Genomic DNA, 19,358 nt, shown 5'->3' with positions numbered 1-19,358 from the left:
CAGAGAGAAGGGGGAGGGGAAGGAGGGAGAGAGAGGGAGGGAGGGAGAGAGAGAATTACAATTAAAAGCAATGCTTTATGGTCAATAGCAAAGTAAAAGAAATGAAAACACATGAAGGCAATCTTTATATACTATTGCCTTCTATATAGATGATATAGAAAACACATCTAGCTGGAAGGCGGAAATGTCACTCATACCATTCCATGACCTCAGTTATCTTCATACCACATGTGCTCCTTACCTGCCCAGTCCAGAAAATGAACACAGTCAATCTGAGAATAGCGAGCAGCCACATCCCGAGCTTTCTCTCCCCGGAAGTTCACAGCCTCTATATCGACGTCCAGCTCCACCAGAGCCTTCAAAGTCTCCAGACGGCCCCAAGCTGCAGCACAGTGTAAGAGTGTGTACCCTGACAAAGAGCGACAATGGCCGGGTCAGACAGACTTGGGACGGCTTGACCGGAGTGTTAAAAGGCACTTGAAACTTTGATGCTCAGTCTTTCCCAAGGCTAGTAATCCGTGTTCCATGTGTGTCATGACACTGAACAGCAACAGTGGGCAGCCGCTCCCAGGCACCCACATCACCACAGGGATAGACCGCTCTCTGGGGTACAGTGTTGCTAAGCTATGATGAGCAGGCTAGCTATGTTAAATGTATGCTTCCACCAACAGTCCCCGGGGGTCATCACTTCATCGTAAGGTATATCTGTGTGCTATTCCAGACTATTTTATGTAGCCGACCATAAACACGATGGAGTACTGAATGATAAGAACCAGGCACTCAGTGTTCTACCTAGTAAACTCATTGAATTTTGCAAACCTTATAGCATCAGAATTATTATAATCCTCATCTTACAGACAAGGAAACTAAAACTCAGAGATGTTAAGAAACTTGACTCAAGGAACACAGCCAGTAATGATGGATGCAAGATACCAACACGGGCAGCCTGACTCCTGAGCCCCTCCCTCCACATCTGCTAAGAATGACGACAACCTGCACTTCGGAACAATCAGCCTATGATTTAAGGAATTTTCATCAAACTCTTAATTACCCTACCTTTATTGTTAACACAATAATCAAAATCACTATAGCTGTGGATGATTTGGTTTGGAAATTATTTTTTTTAATTAAAGCTGAAGTATGACTTACCACATTAGAAAGTCATTTCTTAGACTTCCTGAGATGTAACTGTAGAGGTGGAAACATGGGATGCATTGTCAAGAGTTTTTCACACTGAGTTTTATAAAAATCAGAGATCATAGTTTTATTGTTTGGAGAGGCCTCAGTTGAATTGGGGAGCCAGGGCTGCGGGCACAGCTCCACGGCAAGGCTCTTGCCTAACACATACAAGGTCCTGGGTTCAAGAGAGCAATTAAAAATTGTCTAAAATGGGGTTCCAACAGCACAGATCCTAGTAGCCCTTCCCAGAAGACCTTGGGAGTGGGGCTCATTGTGTGCCTTTCACAAGTCCCTCACATAGGGAACATGCACATGGGGGTGACCTGGGGGCTCTTATCCGACTCATAGCCAGTGTCTACCTGGCCCACCCTTGTCTTAAGAACCCAACATTGCTTTCTCAATGATTCCAGGAAAACACTGGCTTTAGGTAGGCTCTGGTTTGTCAACTAGAAGTTACAGATTCAAGACACCTGTACATTAACAGGGAAGTGAATAAACTTCAAGATCCTGGCTGAGGGAACCAGGCACTCCGTGTTCTACCTAGTAAACTCACTGAATTTTAAATGAGTCAGTCATTTGTTCCCAGGTCACTCAAAGGAGAAGTGTGGCAACCAGTGGCACATACAAGAAAATAGATTGTAACTTTAGGATTGTGGCAAATTCTCAAATGGCCCAAAAAACAGTGAGAAAACACATGCACTCTCACTCACTCGTGTGCACACATGCACACAAACATGCAAGCACACACACACACACACACACACACACACAACTGCTGCTGGCAGAGAAGATACTGCTAAATTCTTATCTGTGACCACAAGCCTGGGCCATTTGGATGTGGTGTAGATTTGGTATGAAGGGTGGCTGAGCCACTGAGCCATGCTTTTGGTATAAGAAATTTCAAGAGATGCTGAATCAATATAAACTATAATTCACTACATGTACCCCTAAGAATTATAGGTATTTATGGCTCCCTTAAACATCCAGAGGGACAAAAAGAACTGAGCAATAATTACTGTGCTGAAACTATTATACCAGGACTTTGTGTGTCCTTCATTTAATTATTGAAATACTATTATTGAATACTATTATTGCAATACTATTATTGTAATAGTATTATTGCAATACTATTATTGGAGGAGGTATTACTAGCCTCATTACAGTATATAATAGAAAGTTAAGGTCAGTGAGTCCATACCTTTCCCAAGATCTCACTAGTTGTATGTAGCCAAAGTAAGATTAAAACCTGGATAGGTTTCTGTAAGAATTTATGAAGAAAAGAAAGACCCATGTGCTAATCTCTGACTGAGCTAGGAAACAAAAGACACAATATATCTCTACTCGCTCCAGAACCCTCTTAGCTTCCTACCCACCACAGTGCCACAGCCCTGGGCATGCCTGAGACCAACTTGTAAACCATTGTGACCAGAAGGGATAATGAAATGTTAATAATGAATCCAAAGTGATATGATCTGTATCATGAGTTTCAGGACAGCCAGAGCTACATAGATCTTGTCTCTAAATAAAAAAATAAGTTTCAAAAATAAAATGTTGACTGAAAGCCACTCAGTAATTTTAAAGCCTATCATTTCTGATAGCCTTTTAGAAGATTTATTCTATTCCCATCCCCCTAAAAATTTACATCATGAATTTCTTTCAAATGACCTTTCTACATGTATTAACATGTTCACATTTTGCTTGCTTAAATTTTTTTTGACAAGTTCTTATATAGTCCAGGCTGGCCCCAAATCCGTAAGTAGCAGGGCCGATGACCTTGAACTTCTGATCCCCTTGCCTTTCCCTCCTTTGGACTGTAATTATCGGCATGCAGCACCATACCTGCCTCATGCAGCTCTGGGCCTCAAACCCAGGGCCTTGCACAAGCTGTACCAACTGAGCTCCATCCCAAGCCCTGCTTGCTTAACTCTCAGTACATGGAGTTACACTCGTCTTTTCTAACATAGCCACTATCAGTCCTGGCATAAACACAGCTGATTGATAAGTTTGGCCTTGATGAAAATGAGTTTAACTGTTTGTTTTAATTTTTTGAAAATTTTTGAAAATTTTTTGAAAAGGTGGTGTAAAGTATAAAGCAAGCAACGTTATCCGATCATAAAGACAGTGCAGAGCATCTGTAGGTGGCCACAAGTAATACTAAGGAAGATGAGGTACCTCTGGCGGTCTTCTCATTCAGATTCACCCCGTACTTTGCCAAGGCTTTAATTACGTCACCTTTGCCGGCCATGCAAGCTGCATACAACAGATTTCTCCCAACAATGTCTTCTTCCAAAAGCAGCTGCACAGCGTGCTCATGGTGAGGATGCTCAGGATCCTCAAAAATCTTCTGCAAACCTTCTACATCCCCCGTGAGAGCAGGCTGCACAAGGGGGTTCTCAGCGCCCGCTTCTTCTGCTTCTTGGGATTCTTCATATTCTTGCTGTGAGGAAAATAGTGACTTTTCTGAACTCTCTGATTCTAGAGTTTCTTCTGGCTCCATTAACTCCTATAAATACCTAACATCAAAGGAAAAAAAAGGTAATTCAAACATATTAGTGGTTATTTGTTTACTTGTTTGCTGGGAGCCTGCCCTGGGCTGGGTCCTCTAAGGAAGGTAACCAGTTGGGCAGAGTCTACTGGGGGGTTGGGGAAACTTGGGTTTGTTTTTGTATTTGTTTTTGTGTAAATCTTGCTTAGTATTAATAATTAATCTCTTTGATTCTTAGTTATACTGGGGCCAGATGCTTATGGCTTCAGAGGAATTATCAACTTTTGCTTAATGGGGAGGGGGATAGGAAAAGGATTTATTGTTAATGCTCCCTTTTCTGGCTAGGCAGCCAAAAGCCTTTCACTGGCTGGGCTGGTTAACTCTTTGTGAACCAGAGAGGAAGGAAAGAAAAAGAATTCAGATCCTTTACCCAGGCAAATTTGCACAGACATATATTCATACAACCATGCTCTGACCGAGCCTGACTGTCTCAACTCCACAAGTATTCATGCATACATACACATATATATATACATATATACATATACAGATACATATATATAAACAAACATACATATACATATATACATTTGGATGGATGGATGGATGGAAGGATGGATGGGGCGGAGCCTCCTAAGCCATCACACCATACCATATCACACCATCTTTATTTCTTCCCTCTGGCTTTTTTTACCTTCTTAGACAAAAGTTCTTTATAAAATTAGCTCATAGATAAAATATTACACAAAATGGGAGTACAAATCAGTGTTGATAATAAGTTCAAAGCAGTCTTTCATCCTGTATGCTCTTTGTAAGTTCAAAGCAACAGTTTCTCATGGCCTTGTCTTATAGTGGACACCAGTGGCTCTATCCTTGGACCTGAATGTTTTTCCTTGAACACATTTGTTTCAAGCCTATTTTCCTTCTAGTGTGCCACACCAACTCCAGTAGATTCTGTGTGACAAGTTCCACAGACTGAGGCGTTAGACTCCAAAGGGAGGAGGTCCCCTGGGGCCCATTGTGGACCTCTCTAGCCAGAGGACAATTCTGAGCTGTGGTTCTCATGGCGGTTTGTTTGCTTTGATTTCCCCTCTCCCTCTTTTACAAGGTGATCCTGATAGCCTGGGCCAAGAGATTCCAAGCGAGAAAGCTGGATAAGAGTCCGTCTGTTCTTTGAAGTGGAGTTACTGGCCATCAACTTTTCTAAGAACGTTAACGCTTTGCTTCATAACATTTACATAATTATAATATAATACGTTGATAAAATAACCTCCCAACAACATATGAATTTGTATGGCTGTGTGCGTGTAGATGAGGGCGGCTCTGACACTGTGGTATGGAAAGCATTGTTTAAGTATAGTTTTAAAGTGAATTTCGAGAAGTGTAACAAAACAGAAGCTAGATGTTAGATAAGGATTACTCATGGAAATTCATTAGCTTGATCAGGACCTAGGGGCCACAACCAAGTGTTCTTGAGGACTTTGAACTCCTTTTGAAAGTTTGCTATTGACTACAGGTGATTTTATATAATGTATTCTGATCAGGAAAGTTGACATTATCTGTAATTGATTCTCTAAATCCATTACATGGGAAATATTATACCTGACTGATTTTGTATTTCCTTGTGCCAAGTGATTATGATAATTGTTCTTTGTGTCTGCTTCACCGGATACATCTTTTGAAGTTGTAATACCAATCCTACGTGTATAAAAATCCTTGCGTGAGAGCTAAAAAATACATTCAGATTCAAACCACCTCTGTGCTTGTTTCTGTTTGTCACTGCCGAACGTGTGCTGTCCTGACTACCAAAGTCCTGTTCCCCCACGGTCGTGTGTTCCCCACTGGGTCAGTCCGTGGCACTAGTGCAGTTATAAAAGCTCATTGTATATCTTATTAAGCAGCCTTTGTTTACTATTAAGAGGAGAGGACACATTCTATTCTTGATTCTAACTCTAGTGGTTCTTTCTAGTAAAACAACTTAAAACCATTTCTTAAAATTTTCTTCCTAAGATTATTTGAATCAAATCAGGAATTCTATAAAAATCACTAACTCATCTAAAAGCATTAATTCATGAAAGTTCATCTTTATGTTGATTTGCAGGAAACCTGTGCAATAGGGTGGGCTAATGCCCAGGGATTGCTTGCTATATTAATAATGACAGGAAAGGCATATGAGCTGCAAGAAGCAATCCTGAGAGGAAGTATCTTTGGGACCTTACGTCATAGAGCTTACCCATTACAACCATGCAAAAACTGGCGGGCCACCTCCAGGAAGGCCACCTGGTGTCCTTAGCCTATCCCAGATGGCTCCTGACACTGGTTAATTTTGAGATGGGCCTCACTATGTTCTGGCTGACTTGACTTGCTGTATAAGTCAACTGGCTTTGAGCTCATCAAGATCCACCTGCTTCTGCCCCTGACCTCACTGAGATTCACCTGCCCGTTTCCCAAGTGCTAGGATTAAAGGTATGGCCACCATACCAGGTCATTTATCTTCAGTACAAACACTGACAATATGAACAAAATAAAAGTATGTCCTTGAAAACAATTATAGTCATAAAATAAGCTACTTTAGCTATTCAATCAATATAATCTACAGTGAGTAAACACATGGCCTCAGTATATGATAAAATACTAAATATATAATATGAATAGTACACTCAATAGAGACAGACAAGAGATCAACATGAATTAAATTCATTAGGAAAGAATCAAAAGAATTTATCTGCTTAAAGATGATTCTTGTTGGGGAGAATTAAAAAATATAGTTAGATCATTGGCACTAAATTATGAAGACTTTAAAATCGTACCCTAATTTTTAAACAGAATCCACTCAATTTATTCACTTATTATTTGTTAAAGAATATTGGTGTCTTATTTAAATGTATATCTAAATTACAAATGTTTTGTTTTTGTTTTGAGAATGAATCTTTCTAGGTAGCCCTGGCTGGAATGAAACTTGCTGTGTAGACCATCCTGGCCTTGAATTTGTAGTGATCCTCCTGCCTCCACACCTCTAGTGCTGGGATTACAGGTGGGAGCTACTGTACCTAACTTAAAACTAGCAACTCTATCTCCTGCCCTCAACAATATACTCCATAGGAGAAAATATGAGGTAAACAAAATATATATATAATAAAAAATGACATGTGGTGAGTACTTTAACATAAAATGTCTATGGGATTTTAAAAAGGACAAAATTAATTACAGTCAATTAAGGAAGTCTTACCAGTGCTCACTCTAATGGACTACATATCAAATAGGAAATTTAGGAGGACTATGGGAGGAGCACTGTAGTCCCTGCCCCCCCCACACACACACACCAAATGTTATGACATCACAGGGTACTCACAACAGCAAAATCCTTAAGGAAAAAGCCATGCTCGGGGACAGAAGAGATGACTCAGACGTAAGGAGTGCTCACTGTGATTGCAGAGGCCCCAGGTTTCCTTCCCAGCACCCACATGGCAGCTCACAACTACCTATAATTCCAGTTCTCAGAATCTAAAACATTCTGGCTGCCTTGGGCTCCTGCATGCACCTGGTATATATAATCTCATGCACACTCACAAATACACATATAAACAAAACAACTATTTTTAAAAGAAATAAAAACTATAGATGACGGTTAAATGGAATGAATTACGTCGGTATACCACGTGACATGATGCTTCTGCTCTGACTCACAACACCCCACCTTGCCTCCAGATGCCCACGCCTTTGTTAATTCCACCATCTTTAGCATGGGCCCCACTTAGTGACTTGCTTCTAATGAAGTCACAGTAGAGAGAAAGGTATGCTAATGCTATGCTAATGCTATGCTAATGCTATGCTAGTGCTATGCTAATGGTATGATGCTTCCATAATTGGACCTCAACAGACTGTGGACCATCTTTTCATCCTGGCTCTCCTCATGCAGTGGAGAGAGAGCCATGTTTCAAGACAATGAGGGCAAACTGTGGCAACAACTGTCAAGAGAAGAGGACCTCATCCCAGCAGTCTATGAGGGGCCTTTAAGTCTGTCAAAAACATTAATGACCCTGAAAGCAGCCCTCTCTTAGGTGAGCCTTTCCTGGCCTGCAGCACCCTGAGAGACATTTAAGTAGAGGATCCAGTTAAGCTGTACTCAGATTCCTGACACTCAGAAACTATGAAATAATTACTATGTAGTTTGAAATATACCAAGCTTGGCTAATTTGTTACTTAGCATTAAATAACTAAAACTACAACAATGTGTATGACTCAGCAATATTTTGTTAAAAAGGCAAATTCAATGGCACATAGAGATGGGGGAATATCTTTGTCAAGTTAAAAACAAATTTAAGTGACTTTCTAAGCCTGCAAGTAGCTGTAGTTACACTCAGTAGAAGTTTGATTGAGAATGTCCCCCACCGGCTCATGTATTTGAATACTTGGTGGTACTGTTTGGGAAGGATCAAGAAGAAGTGTGGCCTTATTGGAGGAGGTGGGTCACTGGGGCTTGAGGGTTCAAAAACCCATGACACTCCCAATTAGCTCTCTCTGCTTCATGTTTGTTTCTCAAAATGTGAGATGTCAGCTACTGCTCTGAGTCCTGCCTGCCTTCCTGCCTGCTGCAATGTTCCCTGCTGCAATGCTCCCTGCTGCAATGTTCCTGCTGCAATGCTCCCTGCTGCAATGCTCCCTGCTGCAATGCTCCCTGCTGCAATGCTCCCTGCTGCAATGCTCCCTGCTGCAATGCTCCCTGCTGCAATGTTCCTGCTGCAATGCTCCCTGCTGCAATGCTCCCTGCTGCAATGCTCCCTGCTGCAATGCTCCCTGCCATGGTAGCCATGGACTCTGAAACTGTAAGCTCCAAATAAGTTCTTTCTTCTATTAGTTGCCTCGGTCATGGTTGACTTAGCATAGTAATAGAAAAGTAACTAAGAAATGCATTTTTTTAAAGTCAGGAGACAGCAAGCTTGGTGGACCACACCTGTAATCACTGGGCTTCAGAGGGTGGACATGAGGATCGCCAAATCAAGGCTAATCTGGGTTAGACAACAGGACTTTACTTTTGCAAATAAAATATTTGCAAACAGATAAAGACCCACAGACCGAGCTTTCCGGTCTTGAGACAAAACAAATTATGTTTTCTTTGCCCATATACATAATAAAATAAAGCACAAGTTTCACAAGCTATGCAGGCCCAGAGATGGGAGATGAGACTGGACCTGGGAAGGCAGGATGTCACTGACTTAACCCTCTTTATTATGTCTCAAAAAGAAGATGGAGGAAGAAGAGGACAAGGAGGAGGAAGAGAAAGGGGAGAAACAAGAGGAGGGAGGAAAGGAAGAGGAAGAGGAGGGAGAGGCATGGCAGGAAAGAGACACAGAGCCAGACTGTTCCCAAGGCTCGGGTGGGGGAGGGGGGGTCCAATGTGCCGGCAATGAGGAATAAGCTAGAACTGGATGGCTTCCATATAATTGATCCAGCAAGCCTCGATACGTGTTCGGCAAATCAGAGAAGCCGACTGTACCAGTATTGCAAAGGTTCAGACTAGCGAGAGCTAGGGCTGTAATTATCCCCTCGCCGAAGCCTGTGCCTCCTGAGGTCTCTTCTAGCACAAGGTTGCCTCCAGTCATGGTGCTTATGGATATGGGCAAGAAACGAAGAAAGGAAATGAGGCTTTTTTAGATTGCGATGTGGTAACCAACTTGATGAAGAATTAGGGAACAACAGAGAAGGAAAGAGGAGAGGGACAAAAAAATAGCAGGGAGAAGGAGAAGATGCTGACACAGGACTGCAGAGGCTAAGACCAATGAAGGCCTCAGGAAAACAGCACACGCCAAATGGCACACCTGTAGGCTTGTGGGGGCCTACTGTTAACCACAAGATTACTCCCTCAGTAGTAGGGGAGTACGCGGGCGTCACACAGCATGCCTGTGGCTAGAATATTTGTAAAATGGAGAGCTGGTTAGTCACCCCCAGGTCATAGCTTTCCAATTCTGTTCTTGACACAAAACAAATTGTTTTCTATGCCCAAGTACATAATAATACGAAGCATAAGTTTCAGGGCCTGCACAAGCATAGTGAGGGGGAGGGGCCTGGACCTACAAAAGCAGAATGTCCGTGAATTAATTCTCTTTATTTAATTTAATTTTCTGAAATGAGGATATAACCTGTTCTGATTTACTAAATGGTTACGGAAAACTTCCCAACTACACAACAGAACATTTAGAGGCTGCAAAGTACCAAAAATAGAAAATCACACATGCCTGTTGCCAACCCACAGTCTAATCCCCAACCACAGAGATAAAGGATGCAAAGGCTATGGAGGGAAGGGAAGCGACAGCAAACAGGGAGTAGAAGGTCCCAGAAGGGCTTTCCTAGAGGGGTGATACTTCAGTAACAGGATAGGAGACTTAATGGTGTTGATACCGGAATCCTATAAACAAGGAGCAATGACGTAGATGAAGCTTCCCGCAGTTGTAGAGGAGTCGACCCCAAAGGCTCTTTTAGCCAGTTGAATTCTTTCTTCAAAAAGAAAATTAAAAAAAAAAAAAAAAAAGGATAATAAATGGTTCTTAAGAATTTCTAAGTTCCAGTTCACCGAGGGGCCGGATCCTCACTAGGCAAGGTCAGCTTTAAGCACCCAGGATTCAACGCCGCAGAGAGAGGGCCTGGCGACCCTCACACCGAGTGCCAGCGTTTCCGTGCTGACTGGGTCACGTGGAACCGGGTCCGTGCTAACCGGGTCACAGCGCTTCCCCGAGGGGCCTGAGAGTTCTCCCTTCCGCTGGAATCGCCCTCGACCTTCTGCCAGCCCTTGAGCTGCGGCGGCGGGATGATCGAAGCTGGGGTAGGGTACACAAAGCCCACCGGACACACAAAGGCTATGGATACCGCGGATGACACACAGCACGGCAGCCCCTGCCGCCAGCATCCCATAGGGATGATGCGGGTTTATTCTGCCCCATCACCCCCATCGCCCACCCAGGACCTCAGCTCCAGGACACCTACTCACCTCACCCGGGCCCGGGCTTCCGCGGTTACCATGGCGACGGCGCACTTCGCGCAGCCGCGCCTCACCCAGCGCCCAGGTTCTGACTGGGCGGGAAGGTCAGGGATGTCAAGGCACTGTTAGAGTGGAAAAGCTAGAGGAATTCTTGGAGTAACGAAAATCAATGTCTGATGATAGTTTGAAAGTGCTTCATTTTGTAAAAATTTCTGAAATAGGCCTGAATTTAACTACTTTAAAACTTTAAAGAAAAATGCACTGTGCAGGTTCCTTAATGGACTCCCCTTTTGCCTTTAAATGAATTTTTTTGTGTGTTGAAAATATGAGGGTGAATTCTATATATAAAAAAAATGCGACCAAATACCTTACTTAACTTTCTAGTTATTTAGGGGAACTCATATAGTCAAACTTACTGTCACCTAGACTGTTCCTGATGATTCACAAATGCCAACTAGGTAGAGGAAAAAGGAACTTAGTAAATAAAAGGCATGATACTCAATGAACTCAATCATATCTTTAAAAACAAAAATAAATGTTTTCAGGGCATAGTAGCACAGAACTTTAATTCCAGCACCGGGGGAGGGGGAATGGAGGAGCAAAGGCAAAGACAGATTTTTTGTGAGTTTGAGGCTCTAACCAGGGCTACACAGTGATAGCCTGTCTCAAAAGCAAACAAAACAATATGAAAATGAAAATGAAAATGAAAATGAGGGCTGGAGAGGTGGCTCAGCGATTAAGAGCACTGACTGCTCTTCAGAGGTCCTGGGTTCAATCCCCAGCCACCACACGGTGGCTCACAACCATCTGTAATGGGATCTGATGCCCTCTTCTGGTGTGTCTGGAGACAGCTATAATCTACTCATATACATTAAATAAATCAAAATGAATGCATGACTTAAGGCCCAAGTTAAATATCAACCACTATCAAGCTGAAGTTCTATAATGTAAAAAAGATGAAATCTCAAATTTCTTTTTGGTTTGTTCTTTAAGGCAGTCTGTATAGCCTTGACTGTCCTGGAACTTTCTCTATAGACCACGCTGGCCTCAAACTCACAGAAATCCATCTGTCTCTCACGTGCTGAGATTAAAGGCATGTACCACCACCACCTGGCTGAAATCTTAATTTTTAAATGTGAAGATTTTTTTTATTCAACAAAGGTATTGTGGCCAAAATTTTAGAATGTGACATTATAGACAGAGACGAGAGCCAGATGCTCTGTGGGCTGCAGGCTTATTCCTATAGCCACCACATAGCAGATCTGCTAGACTGAAGACTGTTTCCTACAGAAGTTGGTGGTGAGAAGCCAGATATTCCTTAGGTTTGACTACATCAGTTTAATATGTTCTGCTTTCACTGTAGTCTTTTTCTGAAGGCATTCTGTTGGTTTTTAATATCTGAATATAAGATGACATAATACATAATCATATGCAATTTTATTTTTTAAATAATTTTTAGAGGCTTCAAGGAATTTGCAAGCATAAATATTTCTTAAAAGTTTTAAGTGGAGCTAAGTAAAAGCCAGAGTTATTCACTCTTGCTGTTTGCTTCGAGTTGTTTTCTACACATTTATTGGAGCAGGGGGCAGCCTCCTGCCACAGCATGTGCCGGTCACAGGATAGCCTGCAGAACAGGTTCTCTCCACCGTGCTGGTGACAAGGGTCAAACTCAGGTCATCAGGCTCTGCAGTGCCCTTTTTACCTGATGTGTCACCTTGTCAGCCCTGGTTTTGGTTTTTGAAATAGGCTTTTGTTATCTGGCCCAAACCATGCCTAGAACTCACTATGAAAACTTAGCCAGGCATCAAAAGGGCAGTGATCTTGCTTTGATCACCTAGGATTGCCAATGTGCAGCATTTTTTTAAGATTTATTTTTATTTTTAATTATGTGTATTTGTGTGTCTGGGGGTGAGGGGTGGAGTATGTGCATATGAGTGTAGATACCATCGGAGGCCAGAAGAGGGCAGCAGATCCCTTGGAGCTGGAGTTATTGGTAGTTGTGAACAGCCTGGCATAGGTGCTGGGGGCACAACTCAGATCTTCTTCCAATGCAGTATATGCTGAGCAATCTCTCCAGCCCCAGTTTCTCAAAGATTGTTTTAATGCTCTGAATGCCAGTACTATATAGGAGACAAGAAACTAATAGATTTGAGAAACATAAAGCAACTGGACCCTGCTCTCTGGTGGAGCTCATGTCAGTAGCAACTGTGTGGTGCATTTAGGCAGATAGGGTTAGAACTGGATTATGAAGGAGATTCGTGGCTCAAGGATGGCTGGCCAGGTACAGCAGACTCACTCCCATGTAATGTTACCCAAAAAATATCCAAAGGTTAAAGGCTTGGTCTGAGGCTGGTGGAACAAAACAGTAAAAAATGACTGATTGTTGGGGCTCTGACCCTCAGTGGACTCCTCATCTGAAGTCATTAATGGAGGTGTGTGAAACAGGAAGTGGAACAGATGAAGGGAGTAAGTCACTGGGAGGGGGTGCCCTGGAAGGGTTTATGTTGTTCATAGCCCCTTCCTGTCTGTCTCTCTGCTTCTTGATTGCTAGTAGATGCACAACCTCTTTCAGAACATTGCTATGACAACCTGCCTTGCTCAGGTCCAGAAAAAGACAAACATAGGAACCTTGAAGACCAGAAACCAAAATATTTTTTCTTCCCTTAAGTTGCCTTTCTTGGCAACTTAGCCAGTCTCATGAGCTGGTTCAAGAAAGATACTCCCAATCTAACATAATGTGCTAATTAATAAAAGGGTCTCTGTTACCCATTAGACTATGACAAATTTCCCCAGAAATCTCTTTATCATGACTAGCATGTGTGTGCATGTGATGTGGGCCAGAGCTTAGTGTAAGATGTCTTCCTCCATTGCACCACGCCCCGACTCTACTTTTTTTTCTTCTCAAGGATAGTTTTATTAGCGTTTACGAGAAAAAAACAAAAGGACAGGAAAGCTGCTGGGAGATGAAGAGGAACAAGAAAGCCGTGCTCTTTGAATTAGAGTTTGAGAAAGCCAGTAAACTCAAGGAAGGAGCGAGGGCTCAGCAGTTAAGAGCACTGACTTCAGAAGTCCCTGGTTTGATTCCCAATGCCCACAAGGCAGCTCACACCCACCTGCGACTCCCGTCCCAGGTGATCTGACACCCTCCTCTGGCCTCAAAGGCACTGCACACACATGGTACACAGACATGCATACAGGCAAAACACTCATACACAGAAAGTAAATTTTTATTATTTTAGAAAAATTTAAAAGCTGGAAATTTCAGCAGTGGAGGTTAGCAAACAGATTGGCAAACTATTGCATGGTGGAAGTTGGGGAGCATCAAAGAAAGACCCAGAGGGGTAAGGAAAGCATGGTTAGAATAAAGGGGGGATAACAAATGTGCTTTGGGGCTCAGAACTCAGAACAGCAAGCTGACTTACCAGTACTTGATGACAAAATCTCTGTAAGTCGTTGCCACGACTATTTCTTGAGACAGCATCTCTCACTGAACCTAGAGATCAATGGCTGACTAGACTACTGCCTGGCAGGCCTTCAAGATTCACCTCTCTCTATCTCCCAGTGTGGACACTGTAGGTAAACATCACCATGCCTGGCTTTGTCTGTGGGTAGTAGGGATCTGAAAGTAGGTCCTGGCAATGCACACACACTTTACCCATTAAGCCATCTCTGCAGCTCTCGACACTGGCGTTTCCAATACAGAAGGATGCCTTGGATCAAATGGTAGCTCAACAAAGCCCTCTTTCTGTTCCGTGTTGAACTAAAAAAAAAAAGTTTTAAGCCTTTAAGTCACCTACTAATCAATAGAAGCAACTTCCTAGGTGAAAAGACACACCAGACATTGTGGAAGATTCAAAATTGCCCAGTCCTATAAATGAGATGTCTTAACATGCTCCAGAGAGCCCAACCCTAAAATTATATAGATGTAGGGATGTCCTCTGAATATCTACAGGTTTAACTTACCTTCTGAAGCATACTTCTCATTAACACACCAATATATCATCTACATCTTACTGTTGGAGGCCTTATAGTGCTATGGCAGTAACAGAATGGATCAGTGTGATACTTTATGGAATTTCTAGCTGGTTCAGATCTATTCAAATTATGTTGTATCATAATTTGTGTCTTATGTGGTAAGATTGTAAAGATTGGTGTTTGTCCATTTCAAACTGTGTGAAAGATCAGAATGTGACCTGTTCTGATCTTTCTCCAATGAGGAAATAGCTTTCTAATGATAGCTGCATGCCATGTTTCTAAGGTTGTGCTAATATCCTATAATAGAACACCATTTTGCCGTAAGAGCTTACTGTATGCATGAGTTTGCACAGTACATGTATATCTTCCAGGATCCATTTGCCTACTCTCAGGTCTGAATAGTAAAACCAGCAGGTGAGATGAGACTACAGAACCTGTGTATCCATTGGGTCTTTAAGTGACACCAATTTCTATCATTTCTCCCCTCTGGTGTATGCAATATTGCCTTAGTTTTACTCCTGTGCTATGGGAAGGAATTCCATTTGGCCTTCCCAACTATGATCATTCTTTTTTTTTTAAGATTTTATTTATTATTATATCTAAGTACACTGTAGCTGTCTTCAGACACACCAGAGGGGGTGTCAGATCTCTTTATGGATGGTTGTGAGCCACCATGTGGTTGCTGGGATTTGAACTCAGGACCTTCAGAAGAGCAGTCAGTGCTCTTAACCGCTGCGCCATCTCTCCAGCCCCAACTATGATCATTCTTAGCCCACTGTCCAAGGGTCCAATGTGAGGATCACACTAAATGTGGAAGTATGTCTCTTCCAATTATACAGTCAGGGATGGGGGAAATGGTACTGGAAAAATCTCATATATCTAGTGGATCCTCTGCACACCAGACCTCAAATAACATTCTATTTAGTGATATCTTGTTGCATACAGAAAATTATCCCCAATAAATAAACTCCAGAGTTTTCAATAAGTGAGTTTATTAAAAAATGTAGCCAGGTGGTGGTGGCGTACGCCTTTAATCCCAGCACTTGGGAGGCAGAGGCAGGTGGATTTCTGAGTTCGAGGCCAGCCTGGTCTACAAAGTGAGTTCCAGGACAGCCAGGGCTACACAGAGAAACCCTGTCTCAAAACAAGCAAACAAGCAAACAAACAAAAAAATGTAGCAAGCCAAAGTCAAAGAATTAATATCAAGTAGCAGGGAAAAAAAGGGGCTAGCAGGCTGGAAGCGCTAAGGGAAGAATCCATCCTGGTGCCCAGACGGCCGCCATGTTCCAGTGTGTACATAACACCTCTATGTCTATGTCTTTGTTGAGAATCCCTCTGCAAGTCAGGACAGCAGTCACACTATGTCAGGCCCTGCCTCCAAACATTAACCTAAGATACTCAAAGCCAAAAATCTCAACAGAGAAATTTTTGAGTTGTGGGGATACAATTAATTTCATAAGATTGCTTCCCAGAGAAACCAAAGATCTAGAAGATTATACATTACAGGGGTGCTGAATTAAGAGGGACAGAATATAAAATTGAATTAGAGAGTTTAATTGTTCTGGAGGCATTCTTTTGGGATGGGATCTAACCACAATGCAAATGTGTCAATAGGATTGCTTCTGTAAGTATGAGGAAGTGATGGCTTGTGAATGGGGTAGAGGTAGGTGCCAGAGTTGCTATAGAAGTAGAAGAAAGTATTTAAAGGCTCAAAGAATTAAGTGTACTAGGGCTAGTGTACCATGCAAGCAGAAGACTAACAAAACAACCACATTCTGCATTGTGGTCCCTTTATCGAAATAGCATGACCATGTTGCGAGTGGTACCAGAATCACTGGTAAGCTCAGTGGTGGCTCTTGTTAATAGAGCAGCTAGATGCTTGGAGATGCTGCTATGGGGCTAGATGCTTGGAGACGCTGCTATGGGGCTAGATGCTTGGAGATGCTGCTATGGGGCTGAGTTCACTAATTATAATGGGGATGATTAGGTCGTGGGGTCACACTCCTGAAGGGGACATGCTGCCTGCTCAGACTTGCTGATTGTTTCTAAGCCAGCCAGGCAGTGAGAAGAGTCACTTGCTCCCACCACAATTGGCTCCCTCACCCCAGGCTCCAAAATGAGGTTAATTGAGCATGGGGGTGTTTTGTCTTCACAATAGACCTGAAGAGTATTAATAGATCTTTCTCATTTCTTATTTTATGGTACATGACCATTATAGGGATAGCCCACAGTTTATTTAATCAGTCCCCTATTGAGAGGCTGCTCAGGTTTGCTATTTTTGCTATTTCTTAGAGTCCTACAGTGAATAACCGTGTGCCTAACCTTTTATTCTTACTTCTCTTCACATTTACCCTTTCTTTTCTTTCTGCAACTAATTCCATGGTGTAACTGAATTATGAGATCAAAAAGAAAGCAAATGTAATTTTGCTGGAAGTTGTCAAGTTTATCTCCACAGAAATTTTAACCTTTTTACCATATACACACACACACACACACACACACCAGCCCTTCCCCCACAGTTATGTCAGCAAAGCAAGATTCCAGACGCTTGCCTATTTGATAGGTGATATAAGTAGATACTAATATAGCTATAATCATTTAGTTTATCAGAACCAAGACCGAGAGGCCCGTGAGCAAAGGGACACAGACAGATGGATGAGGCACCGAGACTATTTGGGGGCGGGGTAAGTTGGGAGCCCGTGAGCACAAAGCTCAAGCATCAGGAACAAACTGGGAGTCGCTAAAACAAACTGAACACTGACCACTGCCATTATTTTGTGGCACAGGGATCTTCCATGCACTTGAGAGTCCTCGAGGCTTGGGTGTGAAATTTGGATTATTGCTGGTTGTCTTAGTTAGGGTTTCCATCTCTGTGAAGAGACACTGTGACCAAGGCAATTCTTATAAAGGACAGCATTTAATTGTGGATAACTTACAGGTTCTGAGGCTCAGTCCATTGTCATCATGGCAGGAAGCACAGCAGCATCCAGGCAGGCATGGTGCTGGAGGAGCTGAGGGTTCTATATCTTGATCTAAAGGCCAACAGGAGAAGACTGTCCCACCAGGCAGCTAGAAGGAGGGTCTCAAAGCCCATCCCCACAGTGACACACTTCCTCTAACAAGGCCACACCTCCTAAGAGTGCCACTCCCTGAGCCAAGTATATTCAAACCACCACACTGGTAAAATAAGTGCACTATCTACAGATTCAATTGAAGGAAATTTTCTTGGTTAATCTGATGCTAGCAATCAAGAGACCATCTCTCAGGAGATCTGTGTACACCTGGTAGATTCTTATTTGAGATTTCGCTTTGGGGGTCATTAGATCTTCATTGTGGAGTTCTATCTGGAGTTCTCAGAGACCCATGGCATGAAGGATTTGGGTGTTTATCTAATTAAAGACAAAATAATATGCTGCCTTGGCTTTCTGCTTTCCAAGAGAGCCTGGGAACAACATGCTTTGTTCACAGCTAGCATCCCAATAGACAGCATAAGAGAGGCCAACAGCTACCAAGACAGTACCATACACTGTCCCTTGGCTTAGAAGTAGGCTAAATTTAAAAAACAAACCAGACAAAAGTCTAATTTCCCTTAAAGACCCACCATTTAAAAATTCACCCAGAGTGATGAATTTAGGAATTCTGGATCTTTTGAAAGAATATCCAAGGCCAGTTCTGAAGCCCTGGGCCAAAAATACAGAGCCTGGTCATGTAATGTGTGCTGCTTTAAACATACCTGGAGGTTCACACCGTCCCTGCACTGCCTTCACGAACAGATGAGCACTTGTGTATACAGCATATAAAATCCTGTGGTGCTTAAGACTTCATGTGCTTGATGTGGAGAGCTTCCTGGGCAGTTTGGACAGCATATTGAAGTCATATCAGTGTGCCCCAGTGGACTGTGCCTCTGTTTGCTAACCTTCTGATACAATGAAAACTAGATATGCAAGCTGGAGGCTAATATACTAATCCCTAGTTGAACTTGGTAGGAAGCCTTTATTTGAAGTGCCTTTATTTTCAAGAAGAGTTCAAAACCCCTTCTTTTCTAAAAGTCCTGCATTTGCAGAGGTTTCAGCAGCTGTGTGGACAATGCCTAGGCTTTGAACAGGCTCCTCTCTTTTCCCCTCCCACCTGGTATCAGAGGTTTGCCAAAGGATAACCTAGTTGTCCAGGCATGCTGCAGAGTCCGTGGTGATGAATGAGGAGGAAGTAAGGACCTCTTCAACTATGGAACTGGAAGATCGATAAGGAAGAATTATACTGTAGACATAAAGTGGGTAAGACAGTCCTTTCTTACTCTTGAGTTAAGAAAGAGTAAGGGGTGTGACGTGGTCATTACACCAAATCTCTATCTTGCTTACTGCTTTGTAATATATATTCACTTTATTACTCCTGTTCCTCTAGAGAACCCTAGATGATAGCAATGCAGGCTATGCTATCATTGCCATTTCCACCTCTTGATTCCTGGACCTAAGAATCCTGACTATAGGAGGAAAAGTACCATGTATTGGACGCTGACTTGGTGTGTGCACAGCCATGTGGGAAATACTGCTCACTCTGCTCCCAGGCTACTGCTATCATATAGTCACGGTAATTGTGCTCTTTAAAGGCCATTCTATCACTCTATCAAGCCAATTGCTTCAGGATGGTAGAGTGCAAGCTCACAACAGTGAATTCCATGAGTACACTGGTACACTTCTGTGTAAAGTGAAGTCACTGGGAAGAAGAAATTCTAGGTGGAATACT

General features: G+C 42.6%; 1 protein-coding gene across 1 annotated transcript in view; it reads right to left on the bottom strand.

Annotated features, from left to right (window-relative positions):
* The window catches only part of Ankrd45 (ankyrin repeat domain 45), a 28,356-nt gene extending 17,646 nt beyond the window's left edge, over nucleotides 1-10,710 (bottom strand). Inside the window, exons 1-3 of the mRNA XM_052201125.1 lie at nucleotides 10,650-10,710; nucleotides 3,352-3,692; nucleotides 242-409 (exon numbers count right to left, since the gene is read on the bottom strand). Coding sequence (XP_052057085.1) covers nucleotides 242-409; nucleotides 3,352-3,676 — 493 coding nt within the window. The 5' untranslated portion in view covers nucleotides 3,677-3,692; nucleotides 10,650-10,710. The remainder of the gene's footprint in view (nucleotides 1-241; nucleotides 410-3,351; nucleotides 3,693-10,649) is intronic.
* Between the last annotated feature and the right edge of the window lie 8,648 nt (nucleotides 10,711-19,358).

The sequence above is a fragment of the Apodemus sylvaticus genome, chromosome 12, assembly GCF_947179515.1.
Source record: "Apodemus sylvaticus chromosome 12, mApoSyl1.1, whole genome shotgun sequence".
Lineage (NCBI taxonomy): Eukaryota > Metazoa > Chordata > Mammalia > Rodentia > Muridae > Apodemus > Apodemus sylvaticus.
Note: the sequence above shows the minus strand (reverse complement) of the source record. Positions and strands in the feature narration are given on the sequence as shown.